Genomic DNA, 16,676 nt, shown 5'->3' with positions numbered 1-16,676 from the left:
ATTTAGTTTGTTTTTTTATTCTGCATGGTTTGAAGGTGCATACTTTCTGCTTCAATGTGGTGCATCCTACAGTGCCCAGAGAGCTTGACAGTGCAGAAGATAGACCATTGAAAACTGTAACTGGTTTTGTATTCACTGCAGAGATTAAAACATTGGCTGAGTAAAGTGACATAACTATTATGGCTTCCAGATGGTGGCTCACATTGTGCACAGGGTAATGTGGACAGTTCAGCACCACCTGTGCTGCTGCAAGAGTCTAAAATCTGTTCTGCTGTTATGTAAAAATTGCACAGTTGCACAGCACTACATCCTTTGGAAATAATGGACAGAGCATCACACAACTTGGATTGTGCAATTATTTTAAGTTGCAGTAGAACAGGGCTGCTCTAGTACACCATGGGCAGTGTTTTAGACACTTGCAGTGGCACGGATGGTTGAACTCTCCATGTTGCTTTGCACAGGATGTGAGCCACTGATGCTAAAATTTAAACTCAGGTGGCTGACTACTAGGGGTGTGCAATTCGGGTTTTCGGGTGATTCGGCTCGGACCCGAGCCGAATCACCCCTGTTCTGTTTTGTGCCCGAATCTGAGTCACCCGAATCACTCTTGATTCGGTTCGGTTTCGGATTTAATCCGAATCCAAATCCGAATCGATTCAGGGGGGTAAAAAGGGGCCCAGGGGCAAAATTTTGGGGTGGGGTGGTAGTGCCCAATGGGTAGAGTCTACCACCCCAATTTCAGGGGGATTGGGCAAAATCCTGATTTTTGGTGAATTTTTAAAGTTTTAGTGACTTTGGGGCAGTTTGGGGGCATAGCATGGGATTTGGGCAAAAGGAGTGGGGTGGGGTGGTAGTGCCTAATGGGTGCAGGCTACCACCCCAATTTCAGGGGGATTGGGTAAAGGGCTGATTTTTGGTAAATTTCTGAAATTTTCATGTCTTTGGGGCAGATTGGGGCATATTGGGGCAGAAAGTGGGGCCTGGGGCAGAATAGTGGGGTGGGGTGGTAGTGCCTCATGGGTTCAGGCTACCATCCCAATTTCAGGGGGTTTGGACAAAGGGGTGATTTTTTGAGAATTTTTGAAGTTTTGGTGACTTTGGGGCAGTTTGGGGGCAGAAAGTGGATCTGCCCCAAAATAGTGGGGTGGGGTGGTAGTGCCTCATGGGTGGAGGCTACCACCACAATTTCAGGGGGATTGGGCAGAGGGCTGATTTTTTGAGAATTTTTGAAGTTTGGGTGTCTTTGGGGCAGATTGGGGGCAGAAAGTGGATCTGCCCCAAAGGAGTGGGCTGGGCTGGTAGATAGTGCCTAATGGCTGGAGGCTACCACCCATGCCCAATTTAAGAGTGATTGGGCAGAGGGGGGAATTTTGGTGAATTTATTTTTATGAGGTTTGTCTTCATAAGGTGAAGTGTGCTAAATTGATTACTTCCTCATATTATTCATAGTAAAGGAAAGTGTGAAAAAGTGAAAGTGGGGTCATGAGAGTTGTTTAATTGAAAAAAATCTCATTTGCTATGATAGAATGAGAATTCACACCTCAGAAAAAACTTCTAAGGTGTGAATTCTCATTCTATCATAGCAAATGAGATTTTTTTCAATTAAACAGCTCTCATGACCCCACTTTCACTTTTTCACACTTTCCTTTACTATGAATAATATGAGGAAGTAATCAATTTAGCACACTTCACCTTATGAAGACAAACCTCATAAAAATAAATTCACCAAAATTCACCCCCTGCCCAATCACTCTTAAATTGGGCATGGGTGGTAGCCTCCACCCATTAGACACTATCTACCAGCCCAGCCCACTCCTTTGGGGCAGATCCACTTTCTGCCCCCAATCTGCCCCAAAGACACCCAAACTTCAAAAATTCTCAAAAAATCAGCCCTCTGCCCAATCCCCCTGAAATTGTGGTGGTAGCCTCCACCCATGAGGCACTACCACCCCACCCCACTATTTTGGGGCAGATCCACTTTCTGCCCCCAAACTGCCCCAAAGTCACTAAAACTTCAAAAATTCTCAAAAAATCACCCCTTTGTCCAAACCCCCTGAAATTGGGGTGGTAGCCTCCACCCATGAGGCACTACCACCCCACCCCACTATTCTGCCCCAGGCCCCACTTTTTGCCCCAATATGCCCCAATCTGCCCCAAAGACATGAAAATTTCAGAAATTTACCAAAAATCAGCCCTTTGCCCAATCCCCTTGAAATTGGGGTGGTAGCCTGCACCCATTATGCACTACCACCCTACCCCATTCCTTTTGCCCAGATCCCATGCTATGCCCCCGAACTGCCCCAAAGTCACTAAAACTTTAAAAAATCGCCAAAAATCAGCCATGAACCGAATCACCCGAATTTTTCGGGTCCGAAATTCGGGTGATTCGGCTCGTGCCCGAAAAATATCGGGGGACATCGGGGGTGATTCGGTTCGGCCCCGAATCACCCGAAATTGTTCGTTTCGGGCACAGATCATTCTGTGCCCGAAATTTTTTGCACATCCCTACTGACTACTTCTCAGAATCTTAGTCCTGCAGAATCTTAGTTCTGGGGAAGTAGGTGGCAGAAAAAGGGGACGAAGACAATACTTAGCGCTAGTAATGTTGGCCATGACTGATTGATTGTAGCAATAATTGCTGATTTAATGTTTGAAGATATCTGAGAAAACAAGTTGGTTGGTGTTATTTAGTCTGATAAATGTGACATATGGTCAGCTCTCATGTTAAATTATTGTAGAAGGCTATCAAGAGAAACCTGTTTTGGATTCTGGAGGGACTGTTGCTAATGTTCAAACCCAGTATCTAAAAATAGGATTCTATAAAAAGGAGGGGGTGGGTCATATTGTATATTTAGTAATATGGAACCCTAGACCCTCTAAGAATTTGTCATCCAGTTAATGCAATTGTTCACTGGAGATTCCTTCTACAAGAATGATTTGTTAAAAATCCCCTTTTGCCAATCTTAATGCTAACATTTAGCTACAACCAGTAATTTCTCTACAGTTTCCAGGAAACAGTTGGATGCCAGACTTAAAGTACATGAAAAATAAGCATTTTCCAAGAGGGCCAACTGATAACAATTCATCTTGACAGGTCATCTGCAAGTTATCGTAACCAGTTGGAATTGCAAATAGGAGTATGTGGAGAAAAACGCTGGAACTGTCCTCACCTAGATTTGGTGTTTTTTTCATTCTGTAACAGAATGTTAATTCCATTTTATTGGTGTACTTGCAAACAACACATTTAAAATTTAACTTGCTGGTTCTAGCAAAACAGCATCTTGCTATGAGCATAATCCAGCAAGTAGTGGTGGAAAAACTACCGCCCACAACAGAACTTCAGCCTGACCCTAATTCACTGACACTGCCATTTCTCATAAAAAAAAGAAAAGAAATAGCTTTTCCATTTTAAAAAAAACGTCAACAAGTGATCTTTTGTTAAGGTCAGATGTGTAATTTGAATTATTCACTTGTCTAATACTGCTCAGCAATAATTCTGTAGTGGGGGAAAGGAATTGTTTTCAAATATATTAACCAATTCTGGAAGCAATGGCAGTGAAGAACTACACTTTGTTGTTGTTCTTGTGCTGTTGTTTTAAAGCCATTTTTAAATTGTTTGCAGTGTTTTTGCATCCAGACAGCAAGCCATTTGCATGCAGTGGCTCACCACATTGCCATTTAAAAAATCAAGTATTTATAATTTTAAAAATACTTACAGAGGTGCAGAGAAAATCCCCTTATCTGTGTCATGAGCACCTGCACACTAGTGGCTTGCTGCACAGAGAAGTCTTCAGTGAAGAGCAATTGAAAGTGGCCTCAATGACAAAGCCATTTTGTGTGCATCAAGTTACCAGTGTATTAAGACAGAATTATTTTAATACCTAATAGCAGCATCTTTTAGATGGTGACCTAAGTATCATGAATAGATTATTCATATTTCTCAAAATCTTATTTCACTATGCATGAGGTGCCATTTTACTAAATATATGACCTCCCTCCTTTTTATAGAATCCTATTTTTTAGTGTGTTGATACTGGGTTTGCCCATTAGCAACAGTCCCTCCAGAATCCAAAACAGGTTTGACTTGCTATCTCTGCTAAAAGATTTTAATAGTGACTAGCAGCATGATCTTATTGCTTTTAAAAAGACCCTTAAAATACACCTGTTTTCTCAGGCTTTTAATTAAAACTAATTTTAAACTTTTTAACTGTTTTATTCTGTGAAAGTGTGTTAATTGTTTATTATTATTATTTTTATTATTATTAGTATTAGTATTATTATTAATTTTGCTTTTATATTGTGTTCTGGATTTCTGATTCTTCTAGATATTTTGCTTTTATATTGTGTTCTGGATTTCTGATTCTTCTAGATTTCTGATTCTTCCAGATTTCAGAATGTTCATAAATGAGATATCTTGGGCATGAAAGGTTACTGGTTTTTCCCCCCTCCAACAATTCCTGAAGTTCCTTCTCACCTTCCAGCCAAGCTCCTTCCCACTTCCCCTCCTTGCTGGTCTAAGGAGAGGAGAGCTGGTCTTGTGGTAGCAAGCATGACTTGTCCCCATAGCTAAGCAGGGACTGACCTGGTTGCATCTAAATGGGAGACTTGATGTGTGAGCACTGCAAGATATTCCCCTCAGGGGATGAAGCCGCTCTGGGAAGAGCAGAAGGTTTCAAGTTCCCTCCCTGGCTTCTCCAAGATAGGGCTGAGAGAGATTCCTGCCTGCAACCTTGGAGAAGCCGTTGCCAGTCTGTGAAGACAATACTGAGCTAGATAGACCAATGGTCTGACTCAGTATATGGCAGTTTCCTATGTTCCTATGTTGTTCCCCTCTCACAGACCGGCTTGAGAAGCGTGTGAGTGGCAGTGCAATCCCATTTGCAAAACCGGCTTGGCTCTGCCCCAAAGGAGGGCTCTTCCCTCAATCGGAGCACCATTGCAGACGGAGCCCCGGGTGCTGCTTTGCCTCCCTGGCCCCTACCCTGCCTGAAAGTGCCCTTAAATGCCGCCAGCAAAGTGCCTGTCCATGTGGGAAGGGAAGAGGAGCCGAGGCTGAGGAGGGGCCGGGCAACCGCCATTGCAGACGGAGCTGCCAGTGCTGCTTTGCTTCTCTTTGAGTAGCAGGTGCTGCTTAGTTTGGGGGCTTTTTGCTGCTTTGCCACTGTTAGCTGCTGAGCTGGGGCTGGGATTGGTTTGGGGGCTTTGTGAGTGGTTGAAGCTACAGGTTGAGAATCCAAGCAGAAAATTCAAGTGGGGTTTCTTGGCATGGTGTCCAGATTTTGGAGCTTTCCGGATTTCGGGAGTCCAGATAAAGGATTCTTGACCTGTATCAGGTGGTACATCAATATTATAAATAAATGATCCCATGCACATTTACTTAGAAGGAAGTCCCATTTTGCAGTGGTACTTTGCAGTCTAATTGACGATAAGTATTCCTCTTTCTAAAAAAGTCCTCCATTTATGAAAAACAATTCTGCTTTTAGTTGTTGATAAAGTATGAGGCCAACATGATCTTTTGACCGAAACAAGTGTTTCTGTAAAGTGATCAATCATATTACCCAATGATGACTGATTCATCCATCCAATCGTATGTTTTATCATCCCTTGTATGAGATATGGCATGAGTCTTACCAGATATTCAGTTAATTAGAATGTCACATCTAGTGATGTGCACGGTCCGGAGAAGTCCGGACCGGCACCGAAGGGGGGCCTTGTTTTTAGGGCGGGGAGGGCTTGCTTAGCCCTCCCGCCTCCTTGCCCCCGCCAGCGCCCGTATTTCCTAGTATAGGGGCGCTGGAAACCAGCTGCCCCCCCCCGCCGGCGGCGGCGGCGGCGAAAGAACTCCCCAAGCCAGCCCTCCCTCCCTCCCAGCTAGCTGGCCGCCCGCCCGCCCTCCCGCCGGCTCGCTCACCGTTCACCGTATAGAAAACGAGAGGAGCTCCGGCACAGAGCTCCTCTCGTTTAGAAGGCCTCCCGCAGAATGGTGTTTTGCGCGCGCCGCAAAGCACGCCGTTCGCCGGAGGCCCGGTCTACCCGCCGGGAAAGGGCCGGGTAGACCGGGCCTCCGATCGCTGGGTAGACCGGGCCTCCGATCGCTGGGTAGACCGGGCCTCCGGCGATCGGAGGCCTGGTCTACCCAGCGATCGGAGGCCCGGTCTACCCGGCCCTTTCCCGGCGGGTAGACTGGGCCTCCGGCGAACGGCGTGCTTTGCGGCGCGCGCAAAACACCATTCTGCGGGAGGCCTTCTAAACGAGAGGAGCTCTGTGCCGGAGCTCCTCTCGTTTTCTATACGGTGAACGGTGAGCGAGCCGGCGGGAGGGCGGGCGGGCGGCCAGCTAGCTGGGAGGGAGGGAGGGCTGGCTTGGGGAGTTCTTTCGCCGCGGCGGCGGCGGCGGGGGGGGGGCGGCTGGTTTCCAGCGCCCCTATACTAGGAAATACGGGCGCTGGCGGGGGCAAGGAGGCGGGAGGGCTAAGCAAGCCCTCCCGTCCTTAAGGGCATACCCCCCACCCGGACCCGAACCAGGCAGGGCCGGACCGGTCCGGCAGTTCGGCCATTCTTTGGAATGGCCGCCGGACCGGTTCGGGCACACCACTAGTCACATCAGTGGAATCACTACTTCATGCAGACTTGCACTAAAATGGGACTACATTGAAAGTGCAGTAAATTAGAAACAGTGGTTGACATTCAGTGCAACATAATACGTGTGGTGCCAATTCACCTGTGCTGTTTCAGGCTTGCAGTGAAGTTTCTGAAAACCTCTAGTGAATAAGAGATCACTTTTGTGCAAAAGCACAAATACTTCAACTAGCACACCTGTACTTTGGAAGCACTTGTTACAGATAGGAAACATGTCGCTTGACCATCAGCTATGGGTTCTGATCTAACAAGCTCTTCTGGAGTGTGGGTGCACTAATCAAAGGGTTTGTGTGACTGCTGGCACTTCCCTTTGGTGAGCCCACAGCAGCATGGGTGGATGTCGGCCAGTAACGGCAATCTGCTTAAACTACTATACAGTATGTACTTTTCAAACTGCTTTGCTGCAATAACCTCATTAGAGAAAACTGAAAAAGGAAATGTAACAAAGCTCTTTAATTAGCAAAAAGGGGGGGGGGAATACAAAGCTTTTAAAATTAAGACCTTTAAAGCTGAGATTATTGGCATATGCTTTCTGTACATTTCAGGTGGTGTTTGTGAGCTGGTGTAAAAGCTTTTGGGATTGTGGACTAGTGGCACTGGATGATGTCTCAGTGAGCTTAGGGAGCTGTCAAGCTGCTGGTAAGATAACATGCATACAGATTCCATAACATACCTTTATTAAGCACTTCTCAATCATATTTTGTACCAATCATCTCTTGGTTCATAGAATTGTTTAATAAGTTCAATATTTTTATTTCAAGGGATAGTATGACACATATTATGATTCCATTGTTAGTGTAAAGATACAACTTTAAGTCAACCATGGGTACAATCCTGCCTTTTTCCTGTCAGGTGCCATGTGGAGGCATGTGCAGAGGTTTGTGCATTGGTCCTGATCCCCAGACAGCATATACATGAAGTCCTTGCCATACCAGGCATATTCCTGACCTGGATTGGCAAGGAATCTTCCGCCACTCCTATCAAAAGCATACCTGATTATGCAAAGCCTCAGGCTCTGCTTTTGCCTTGTATACAAGCTGGGCCAAGCTAGGACATGCAGAAGCTACCAATCACTTGTGATCTTCTGGAAGCTCCAGGGCACTGGTAGAAAATAAGTCACGAAGTTGGAAGGGACCTTGAAGGTCTTCAACCTCCTCCTGCTCAGTACAGGAATCTGGTACAGCATCCCTGGCAAATGGCCATCCAGCCTGGCCATCTAGTGAATGAGAGATCTTCTAGTGAATAAGAAAACGTCTAGTGAATGAGAGATCACCACTGTGTAAGGCAGACTGTTCTACTGTTGCAGCTCCCACTGAGCAGCTAAGTGGCCAGCTTCCATTGATCCCAGCAATCAATGCAGCCTAATGAGATTAATGGTTGCTGTGGACACCAAGAACTGTCCTATCCCTCTCCCTCCATTGTCCCACAACCTTTTCTGGCACCCACCTGATCATTTAATAAGAACATAATTCATTTTTATAAACAAATATATCAGTCAGTATTAACTATAGAACTGTAACTTTATAAATTCTTTGCTGCAGACAAATTGCCTGCTTTTTCTGGGGAATGTACTTTTGAACGAAATGAGTGTGGATTTACGCAGCTAAAAAGAAATCGGAGCGGTTGGCATAGGGGAAGAGGTCAGACGCCTACATCTTACACAGGACCAAAAGGAGACCACACTACTGGGGTAGGTGAGTTACAATTTAAATTGTGAACTTTCATCCGAGAGAACTAAAAGATGGGAAATCATACACCCGTTAATCAAGGAAAGGTGCAAGGGTTCTGAAAGAGTTCTAGTTCAAGGCAGGATGTAGAAGACTCCAAGACGCCCTTGAGAAGATATTCTTCTCTATTCTGGGTGCTTCGTTCCCTCTTGTGAACCATACACCAATAATTAAACCATAGTTGTTTGTCCTGTAAAAGGGACTCCCAGAGCTAAAAAGTACTACAACTTTTCCTATTCACAATATTCAGACCTGGCCTTATCTCACTGTACTGTGGTAGATTATTTCATGTATTGTACATGTAACCCCTGCTGACTGGGCAAAGAGGCACCATATACCATGGTGATTCTCTTTACTTAGCAGGGGGAGAGTAACTGGCCCTATCCACCCCCAGCACAGTACTTCCAGTGACTGTTGCTGGTGTCTATCTTATGTTTTGTTTTAGAATGTGAGCCCTTTGGGGACAGGGAGCCATCTTATTTATTTGTTGTTTTTCTTTGTAAACCGCCCTGAGCTATTTTTGGAAGGGCGGTATAGAAATCGAAATAATAATAATAATGTAGCAGATCATCCCAGTTCCATTTCCTTTTCAGCCTCCTCCAGCATGCCATATCCTGGGCATGGCTGGAAAAAGTTTATTATTAGAGGGAAAGATGCTATTGAAGGTAAAGTACAGTCTTAACATTGTGCAAAGGGCACTCCAATTTTCCGAACTGGCAATAGAGATTATGTAGCCAAAGCCCTATGGATTCAGTGGCAAACACAAAAGGGAGTCTATAAATATTAGGTATAGGATGAAGCATTAGTAAATGGTACTGATGATTAATCATATAAAAGAGAACAATGGTTTGGGGATTAATCAAATCAGTCTCAAAAATATGAATGAACAAGCATTGAAATATTTGAACCAGATGTCATTCCAATTACTGTTGTGCTGTTATATTAGGCAGATGAAGAGTTGAGGCTACCACCAGGAAAAATGCCTAATGATGTGCTTGATACATTTTGCCGTAGTCTCTAAGAGGAAGCTATGTTGGCTCCTAGCACTTATAAATATGAAAAATAATTAAAACCTCTAATGCTGAGACAATGAATTAATTGTTCAAACTGCCCAGAGACGCAAGTTTTGGGTGGTATAGAAATATTTTAAATAAATAAATATGCGAAGCAAAGCACAGTGCAGTCCTTGCACCCTTTTACCCAGGTAAAAGGCCAGCTAAAAATTCCAGGCTACCTGGGGAGGTAGTGCCGGGATTGGACTCGATTCCGGCACATCACACAAGCTGCCCAAGCCCAGGCAGGGCTGCTCATGAGCAGCCTCACTGTTTCATTTTCATTTCAAACATGCAATATTTTACAGTGAAATTCATTTCTGGCAGACACTATAATTATAATCTGCCCAATTTAAGCATCCTCGTTTTCATTTTTGTGTGAAAACCAAGTTTCTGGTCCTTATGCTTGCTGGCAATATCTGAAAAACATTTCAGTATTCAGGAAGAGAAGTCAGTGTGTCATGGTATTGATAGCCATCTCTTGGGGTTTTTTTGTTTTTTTATTTATACTGTTTGGAGTGGCTCCTCGTGCCTTCAACAATGTTTCACTGCCCATAGATTCACTTCAATTTCTCATGTATCATTTCTCCTCTTGCACATACATTTTTGTTCCATGTACATAATAGGTAATAACATCCTTTGACCCCTTATTATGTACTATCCTGCTCTTGTCATCATATCACCTGCTCCTTGCTAAAAAACAACAACAAAAAAAACCTCCAATAATTTTTTTGTTTGGGATTTATAAAAAGGAATGCAGAATAGCAACATTATGTAAACTATACACATTTCATAAATGTTATTAATTGTCATAACTCATGTTTATACTGCTTTTTGACTGAAACAAAGTGTTTGGCTGAGTCCTTTTTAGCTTACATGCATTTTACCTATTCTGTTTGTGCTTTATATCATGCTTTAAAATTTTGTATTTTTAGATTCCCTTCCCCTCAGTCTTATTGCTACATCAATTTTAATCTCCGTAATACTGCAACACTTTCTTTATATTGCATTTATTGTATAGTATTACTGTTTTATAACTTGTGCTGGTCAACGACCGTAATAAAGATTATGATTATGATTAACTCATGTTATGTGCACAATTGATACTTTTTTGGAACTGAATAATTTGAATTTCTTTGGCTTAAACCATAAAGAGAACTGAAAAGAAAGTGCAGGGGAACATGAATAATTCATTACTTAATATGAGCCAGCATGGTGTAGTGGTTAGAGTGCTGGACTAGGACCGAGGAGACCCAAGTTCAAATATCCATTCAGCCATGATACTAGCTGGGTGACTCTGGGCCAGTCACTTCTCTCTCAGCCTAAGCTACTTCACAGGGTTGTTGTGAGGAGAAACTCAAGTATGTAGTACACCGCTCTGGGCTCCTTGGAGGAAGAGCGGGGTATAAATGTAATAATAATAATAATATTAATATTAATGTAATGTAATGTAATAATTATTATAGATTAAAAGATTTCCCCTCGTATGCATTATACACAAATTTAATTTATCACATTTGTGTTTAATATGTTAAGTAATCTGCCACAAATTTGAGAATTTTTTGAACTATAAAGGTCATAGTGCCTTTGCTTTTAATTGAACTGTAAACAAAGTAATTCATTAGGCTGGATAAATGCCAAGCACAGACTTCTAATTACAAAATTGATCACAATTAACACCTTTTAATTTTCTTTGTTTAAAAGGGCATTACATGTATATAGAGGCATCTCACATGGTCTATGGACAGAAGGCACGGCTTATTTCAAGATTACTGCGACGGACTTTTGGACACCAATGTCTTATGTTTTTTTATCACATGCATGGAGCTGGGACAGGGATATTAAATGTTTATGTGAAAAAGCATGGTGATAAGGATGAGACCCTTCTCTGGAGAAGAAGAGGTGAACAAAGCATCACATGGTTAAGAGGACTACTCGAATACACATGTGATAAATCACATCAGGTAAGCTGACCGCAATGATTAATCTAATCACAGCAAATGTTCATGATCTGTTATCCCAAGATAACCATTTAACTTATTCAGAGGTTGAAGCAAGTTGAATGAAAGGAAGAGATCAGAGGCCTTTGTCTCACCTGAGATAAAGGGAAAGTAGCAGAACCGTTATCTGTCTGAAATGCAGAGATTTGTCAAGTGCCCGGTGGCGATCTTGGGTCCCAAAATGAGTTTAACTGACCTTACGAGCACCCCAAAATCTCCCTCTACCTAAGTCATCTGCCACCATCTGATCAGGGATCAGGGCCCTCTTTTAAAACCAGAAGTTCTCAGTGGGATCCCCCATGTACTTGTGGACCATTTGACTCACAAGTATATCCCTGAGGATCTGGCCACCCTGTGGAGTATACCTGGGTGAAAAGGGAATCCCCCCCCCTTTTTAGAGTCCTTGTCCTGAAAGGTGATCTACAAAGACATCACATAATAAATAAACTAACTAAGGAGGGCAGCTCCCCAACCCGTAGTAGCATGAGCTCAGCAGGGATGGGTAGAGTGAAGTGTGAAACCAACCTTCATGCACAGATGAATTCTAGTAACAAAATTAAATAATTTGATAGGATTTATTGAAGGAAAAACCAGAGTTTACAGGTAAATTAAAGGTAAGGATGGAAAAATAAGCAAGTTTAAAAAGAGCAACCTGACTGTGATGTGGATCAGACCAAGTGGCTTTGAGTTGTAGCTGCTGAAGGAAGAAATCTGGGTTTGAGAAACAAATTCAGGCTATCTTTAAAGCAACCATGGCAACTGGCCTTTCTTGTCCTTAGGGACCAAGGAGGCTCCCATGGGAAAAGAACCTTCCTTTCAATCTTTTAGACATAAGCTCATCCGATGAGTTTCTTTCCTCTCTGTAAGAGAACTAACTATGACAAAGTCCTGACCCTTCTAATCGGGAAAACTGTCCTCTTAGAAGCAGGTTGGGGTTGGGAGAAGAACCAGAGGAAATAGGGTTCTCCAGGGGTGAAGCATGGTGATTGCACCTAGGGTTATAGGAAGACTTGTAATGGGCAATCAAGAGAGGCCTTGAAATAGTAAGTGTGCGCTTAACAGTTGAGGGACTGATTGCTAGTTGACAGATGCCTCTGTAAGCATGCCTGTTGAGGCTTGGCACTCAAAATGGAGACTTGGTTGACCTAACATAAACAAATATGGTTTAGATTCTTGACATTCCCTTAGACCATAGTTGGGTGCGATCCATTATTGTGTGTTTTCATTCCACAGCCTGGGAATAATTTTCTCTTTGTGGCTTTAGGTACCAACAACCTGACTGACATTAGGTTATAGATCCAAACTCTTAAATGCATCCTGACAATAAACTGCAGGAAACTTTGTGAGAACTAGCTCCGCAAAGACAAAACTATTCCCAGGCAGTGGAGCAAAAGCCACTGTCATTTTCCACTTCACCTGGTGATGGTAATGGCCTACTTTACATGTAAACCCAAATAACCTGTGAATGCCTCAAGATAGTGAGTAAGTGAACATGGAACTGGGGAGTGCCGATTCAAGATAAATCATTCAGTCACCTCTGAATCAGTATTGGTCATGAAAAACAACCCAGATACACTTCTCAGGCAATACAGATGATTTAAAATTGCACTTTTCTCATAGTTAAGTCTTTTATACTCATAGCCAAAGGTACCACAACTTGTACAGACCTTGTCTGAGCCACATATGATGAGCATGGAAACTAAATGGATGCAGATGGATGTTTCCCCATGCACCCTTGCTGTGATCAAGCCAGGTGCAAGAATAGTAACTTTATTAGGGTGTTTGCTGGCCAATCCTAAAATGAGCATATTGACATCCCTACTAATAATGCAGAGGCACTGCATGAAAGAGCCTCGGCAGCATTTAGGCATCTAGAATCTCGCTGGGGGGCGGGCTGGCCTTGTAAGAGGGATTCCCAGATGTTGACTACAACTCCCATAATCCAGTCAAAGGCCATTGCAGCTGGAGGTTCTGGCAATTGTAGTCAACAACTGCTGGGAATCCCTTTTACAGGGAACACTGGGGGGGGGGGTGTTTTCTCACTAATCTTTACTTACCCAGAGGTGCTCTTAAACATCCTTAAATATCTCCCTGAGGATCACAAAGTCCTCAAAGACATATTTAGGGGTGTTAAAGAGCACTTCTGGGGAAGGAGAGATCAGTTAAAATCCCCCTCCCCCCGCACAGTGGGACTTTGGATTCCTAAACACCCCAGAGGCATTTTACATGTAGCTCTTCCACACCATTAGTGGGAATGTTGACCATTGTCACTAAGGAATACTTCAGCAGAGATATCTGAGAACTCAGTAGAGCAGAAGGGGCGGTACCTCAGTGGAAGAGCACATGCTTTGCAATGCCGGTTATGGTCCCAGGTTCTATTCCTGGCAACTCCAGGCAGGGTTGGGAAACACCTGAAACCTTGAAGAGTTGCTACCTGTCAGTGTAGACAGTATTGACCCAGATGGACTAATGGTCTGACCTTTATAAGGCAGCCTCATATATTTAATTTCTTCATGTTCTATATATTTTTTAAACTTGCTCTCAGAGGGACTGATAAAATAGTGTGTGTGTGAACATGTTTTTCTTTACAGATTATATTTGAAGCAATTCGTGGTGTGTCAATAAGGAGTGACATTGCTATAGATGATATTTTGTTTCAGACAGGACCTTGTAAAGGTAAATTTCATTTGCTTACAATTTTATCTTTATTATTTTATTGATAGCATTTGAGTTAGATTCCCTGCTTGCTGATACCTTAGGTGACATGCAATATTCAAAGCACAAATATAAATAATGAAAGTGCTAAAGGTAGGCAACTCCCAGTGACAAGCGTATGTTGCTTCTCTGTGGATCCAAAGTACATGTTACCATAGTAGCTCTTTCCCATATTAAAATACTCAAATATTTATTTACTTAGCAAATGCTACCAGCTTCTTAAATTCCACTAGATTAGATCTCTTGAGCTAAAACAGTTTTGTCATTAACTGTGCTATGCCATAAAAAGAATGGAGAGCTAGATTTGTGGCTAAAATTTGTCTGTTTCAATCTTAGTTCAGTTTATGATTGCCTGTAAAGTAATATGCAGATATTTCAAATACTCTTTTTAAATTTTTAATCCCCTCTAGAAATTGGAGAAACAACACTACAGTCTTCTGGCTATTCTGCTGATTTTAATGAAATTGAATATTGAGTTCTCTGTGCAGAAGCAGATGAAGCACCACATTGTTTTTCTACAGTAAGAACTGCACAGCCTTCTCTCCCCCCCGCCTCCGTTTTTAAAGTGATCCATCCTGGACTATTTTGTTGAGGACACAAAGGCACAGGGAGAATTCAGCAAGGACTCAATCCTGGCCTTGGCAATAAAATTACTGACTCAGGGCTTCCCTTGTTTTGTGTTTATTGCATTTTATGTTGCATGTGACATCGGGTTATCAAGAGTTATTCATTTTGCGGAGTGTGCAGGAAGACTTAGGTTCTTTTTTTGAGAAATTTTTGGGCACATAACTGCAGAGCAAAATTGACACATTCTGTCATGGTGTTAACTAAACCTGCATTCAGTGAATGTCTTGTGCAAATGACAACTTTGAGCATTTTTGAAATAATGAAGAAAATAGTATTGAATAGTGGTGATATTTTGTAGTCTGAATGCAATTATTTCATTGTTCAGGAAAACAAATCCCCTTGGGGGAAAAAAGAAGTCTTTGTTTATAACTTGTTAAATGTTCCATATAAATGAATTTTTCACTATTCCTTGCCAAAGCAATTATCATAATGAATCAATTTGTCATCCCTGTGACTAATAGATGAGCCTCTGTAAATGTTTGACTATAACTCAGTATAATTACAATACAACATTGACCTGCATATATTACAGGAGACCCAAAGTTTGGAATGCAGTTTTAGTTTTGTGTGTGTATATATCAATGGATTGATGACTTGCACTGAATGGTCTTTATATTCTGCTCAGCCACAAATTATCTGCATTCCTGCCAGCAAGAAATTGACGCTACACACTCGACTTGTTGAATATTTTATAAATATGTATGGGTGTGCATTTTTCTATATGTTTGTGTGTGCACATGTATAACATATGTCACATGTTTTCTAGAATTATAAACCATCGAATAAATGTAAATTTAAGTAACTTCTCTGCCTCCATTTAAGTGACTAGGAACACTTTTCACCAGCTTTGGCTGCTGTACTAGCTGTGATCTCTTGTAGGGAACAATGATCTTTTCTCCAACATCCGTGCATTGGTAACTTCCAGAGTAGACTACTGCAATACATTTTATGTAGGGCTACCTTTGACAAGTATCTGAAAAATACAGCTGGTGTGCAAAATGCCACAGCCGGTCTCTTAACCAGAATGTGCTGCAATGAACATTCTTCAGGCACATTTTCAATATGCTGAGGCTGACTTTTTAAGGGTCTGGGAATAGTATATTGAAATTGTACCTACTCCCAAGAGCCTGTTTGTTTGCTGAGATGTCCGAGGCCCTGCTCTGGGCACTCCCACTGTCAAAACTGAGGCAAGTGACAAGCAGGGACAAGGCCTTTTCTGCAGTGGCACCTTTCCTAGATAAATCTGCATGGTCATCAATCTCTGTATTTTGGATGGTAAATGAAACAATTTTGTTAAGGTGTGCTTTTGAAGAAAGATAATAGGTACTACCTTAACCTGCACAGAGCATCTGTGTGCTAGTACTTGATTGCTCCCCTCACCTCAGAGATCTCTTCACCCTCACCTGAGCCGCACTCCTCCTCCTCCTCCTCCATCCTGTTGCTTCCATCCCCCTCACTTCTACATAAGAGCAGCCTTGCTGGATCAGGCCCAAGGCCCATCTAGTCCAGCATCCTGTTTCACACAGTGGCCCACCAGATGCTGCTGGAAGCTACAGGCAGGAGTTGAGGGTATGCCCTCTCTCCTGTGACTGGTACTCACTTATTCCCCTGCAACTAGTACTCAGAGGCATCCTGCCTTTGAGGCTGGAGGTGGCCTATAGCCCTCTGACTAGTGGCCATTGATAGACCTCTACTCCATGAAGTTATCCAAACCCCTCTTAAAGCCATCCAGGTTGTTGGCTGTCGTCACATCTTGTGGCAGAGTTGATTATGTGTTGTGTGAAAAAGTACCTCTGTTTGCTGGTCCTAAATTTCCTGGCAATCAATTTCATGGGATGACTCCTGGTTCTAGTGTTATGGGAGAGGGATTTTTTTAATGGGAATTTCTCTCTATCCACTTTCTCTACACCATGCATG

At 42.7% G+C, this 16,676-nt stretch overlaps 1 protein-coding gene across 3 annotated transcripts in view; it reads left to right on the top strand.

Annotated features, from left to right (window-relative positions):
- MAMDC2 (MAM domain containing 2) overlaps positions 1-15,561 on the top strand; it is a 102,711-nt gene extending 87,150 nt beyond the window's left edge. For 2 of the 3 annotated variants that reach the window (XM_053297078.1, XM_053297079.1), the window contains 5 exons: positions 7,184-7,277; positions 8,180-8,332; positions 11,122-11,381; positions 14,009-14,093; positions 14,543-15,561. In XM_053297078.1, coding sequence (XP_053153053.1) covers positions 7,184-7,277; positions 8,180-8,332; positions 11,122-11,381; positions 14,009-14,093; positions 14,543-14,607 — 657 coding nt within the window. In that variant the 3' untranslated portion in view covers positions 14,608-15,561. Of the gene's footprint in view, positions 1-7,183; positions 7,278-8,179; positions 8,333-11,121; positions 11,382-14,008; positions 14,094-14,542 lie in introns of those variants that run through there. The other variant, XM_053297080.1, reaches the window with a different exon arrangement.
- The last annotated feature ends 1,115 nt before the right edge of the window (positions 15,562-16,676 follow it).

The sequence above is a fragment of the Hemicordylus capensis genome, chromosome 2, assembly GCF_027244095.1.
Source record: "Hemicordylus capensis ecotype Gifberg chromosome 2, rHemCap1.1.pri, whole genome shotgun sequence".
Taxonomy (NCBI): domain Eukaryota; kingdom Metazoa; phylum Chordata; class Lepidosauria; order Squamata; family Cordylidae; genus Hemicordylus; species Hemicordylus capensis.
The sequence above is the reverse complement of the archived record's forward strand: the minus strand, read 5'-3'. Positions and strand labels throughout refer to the sequence as shown.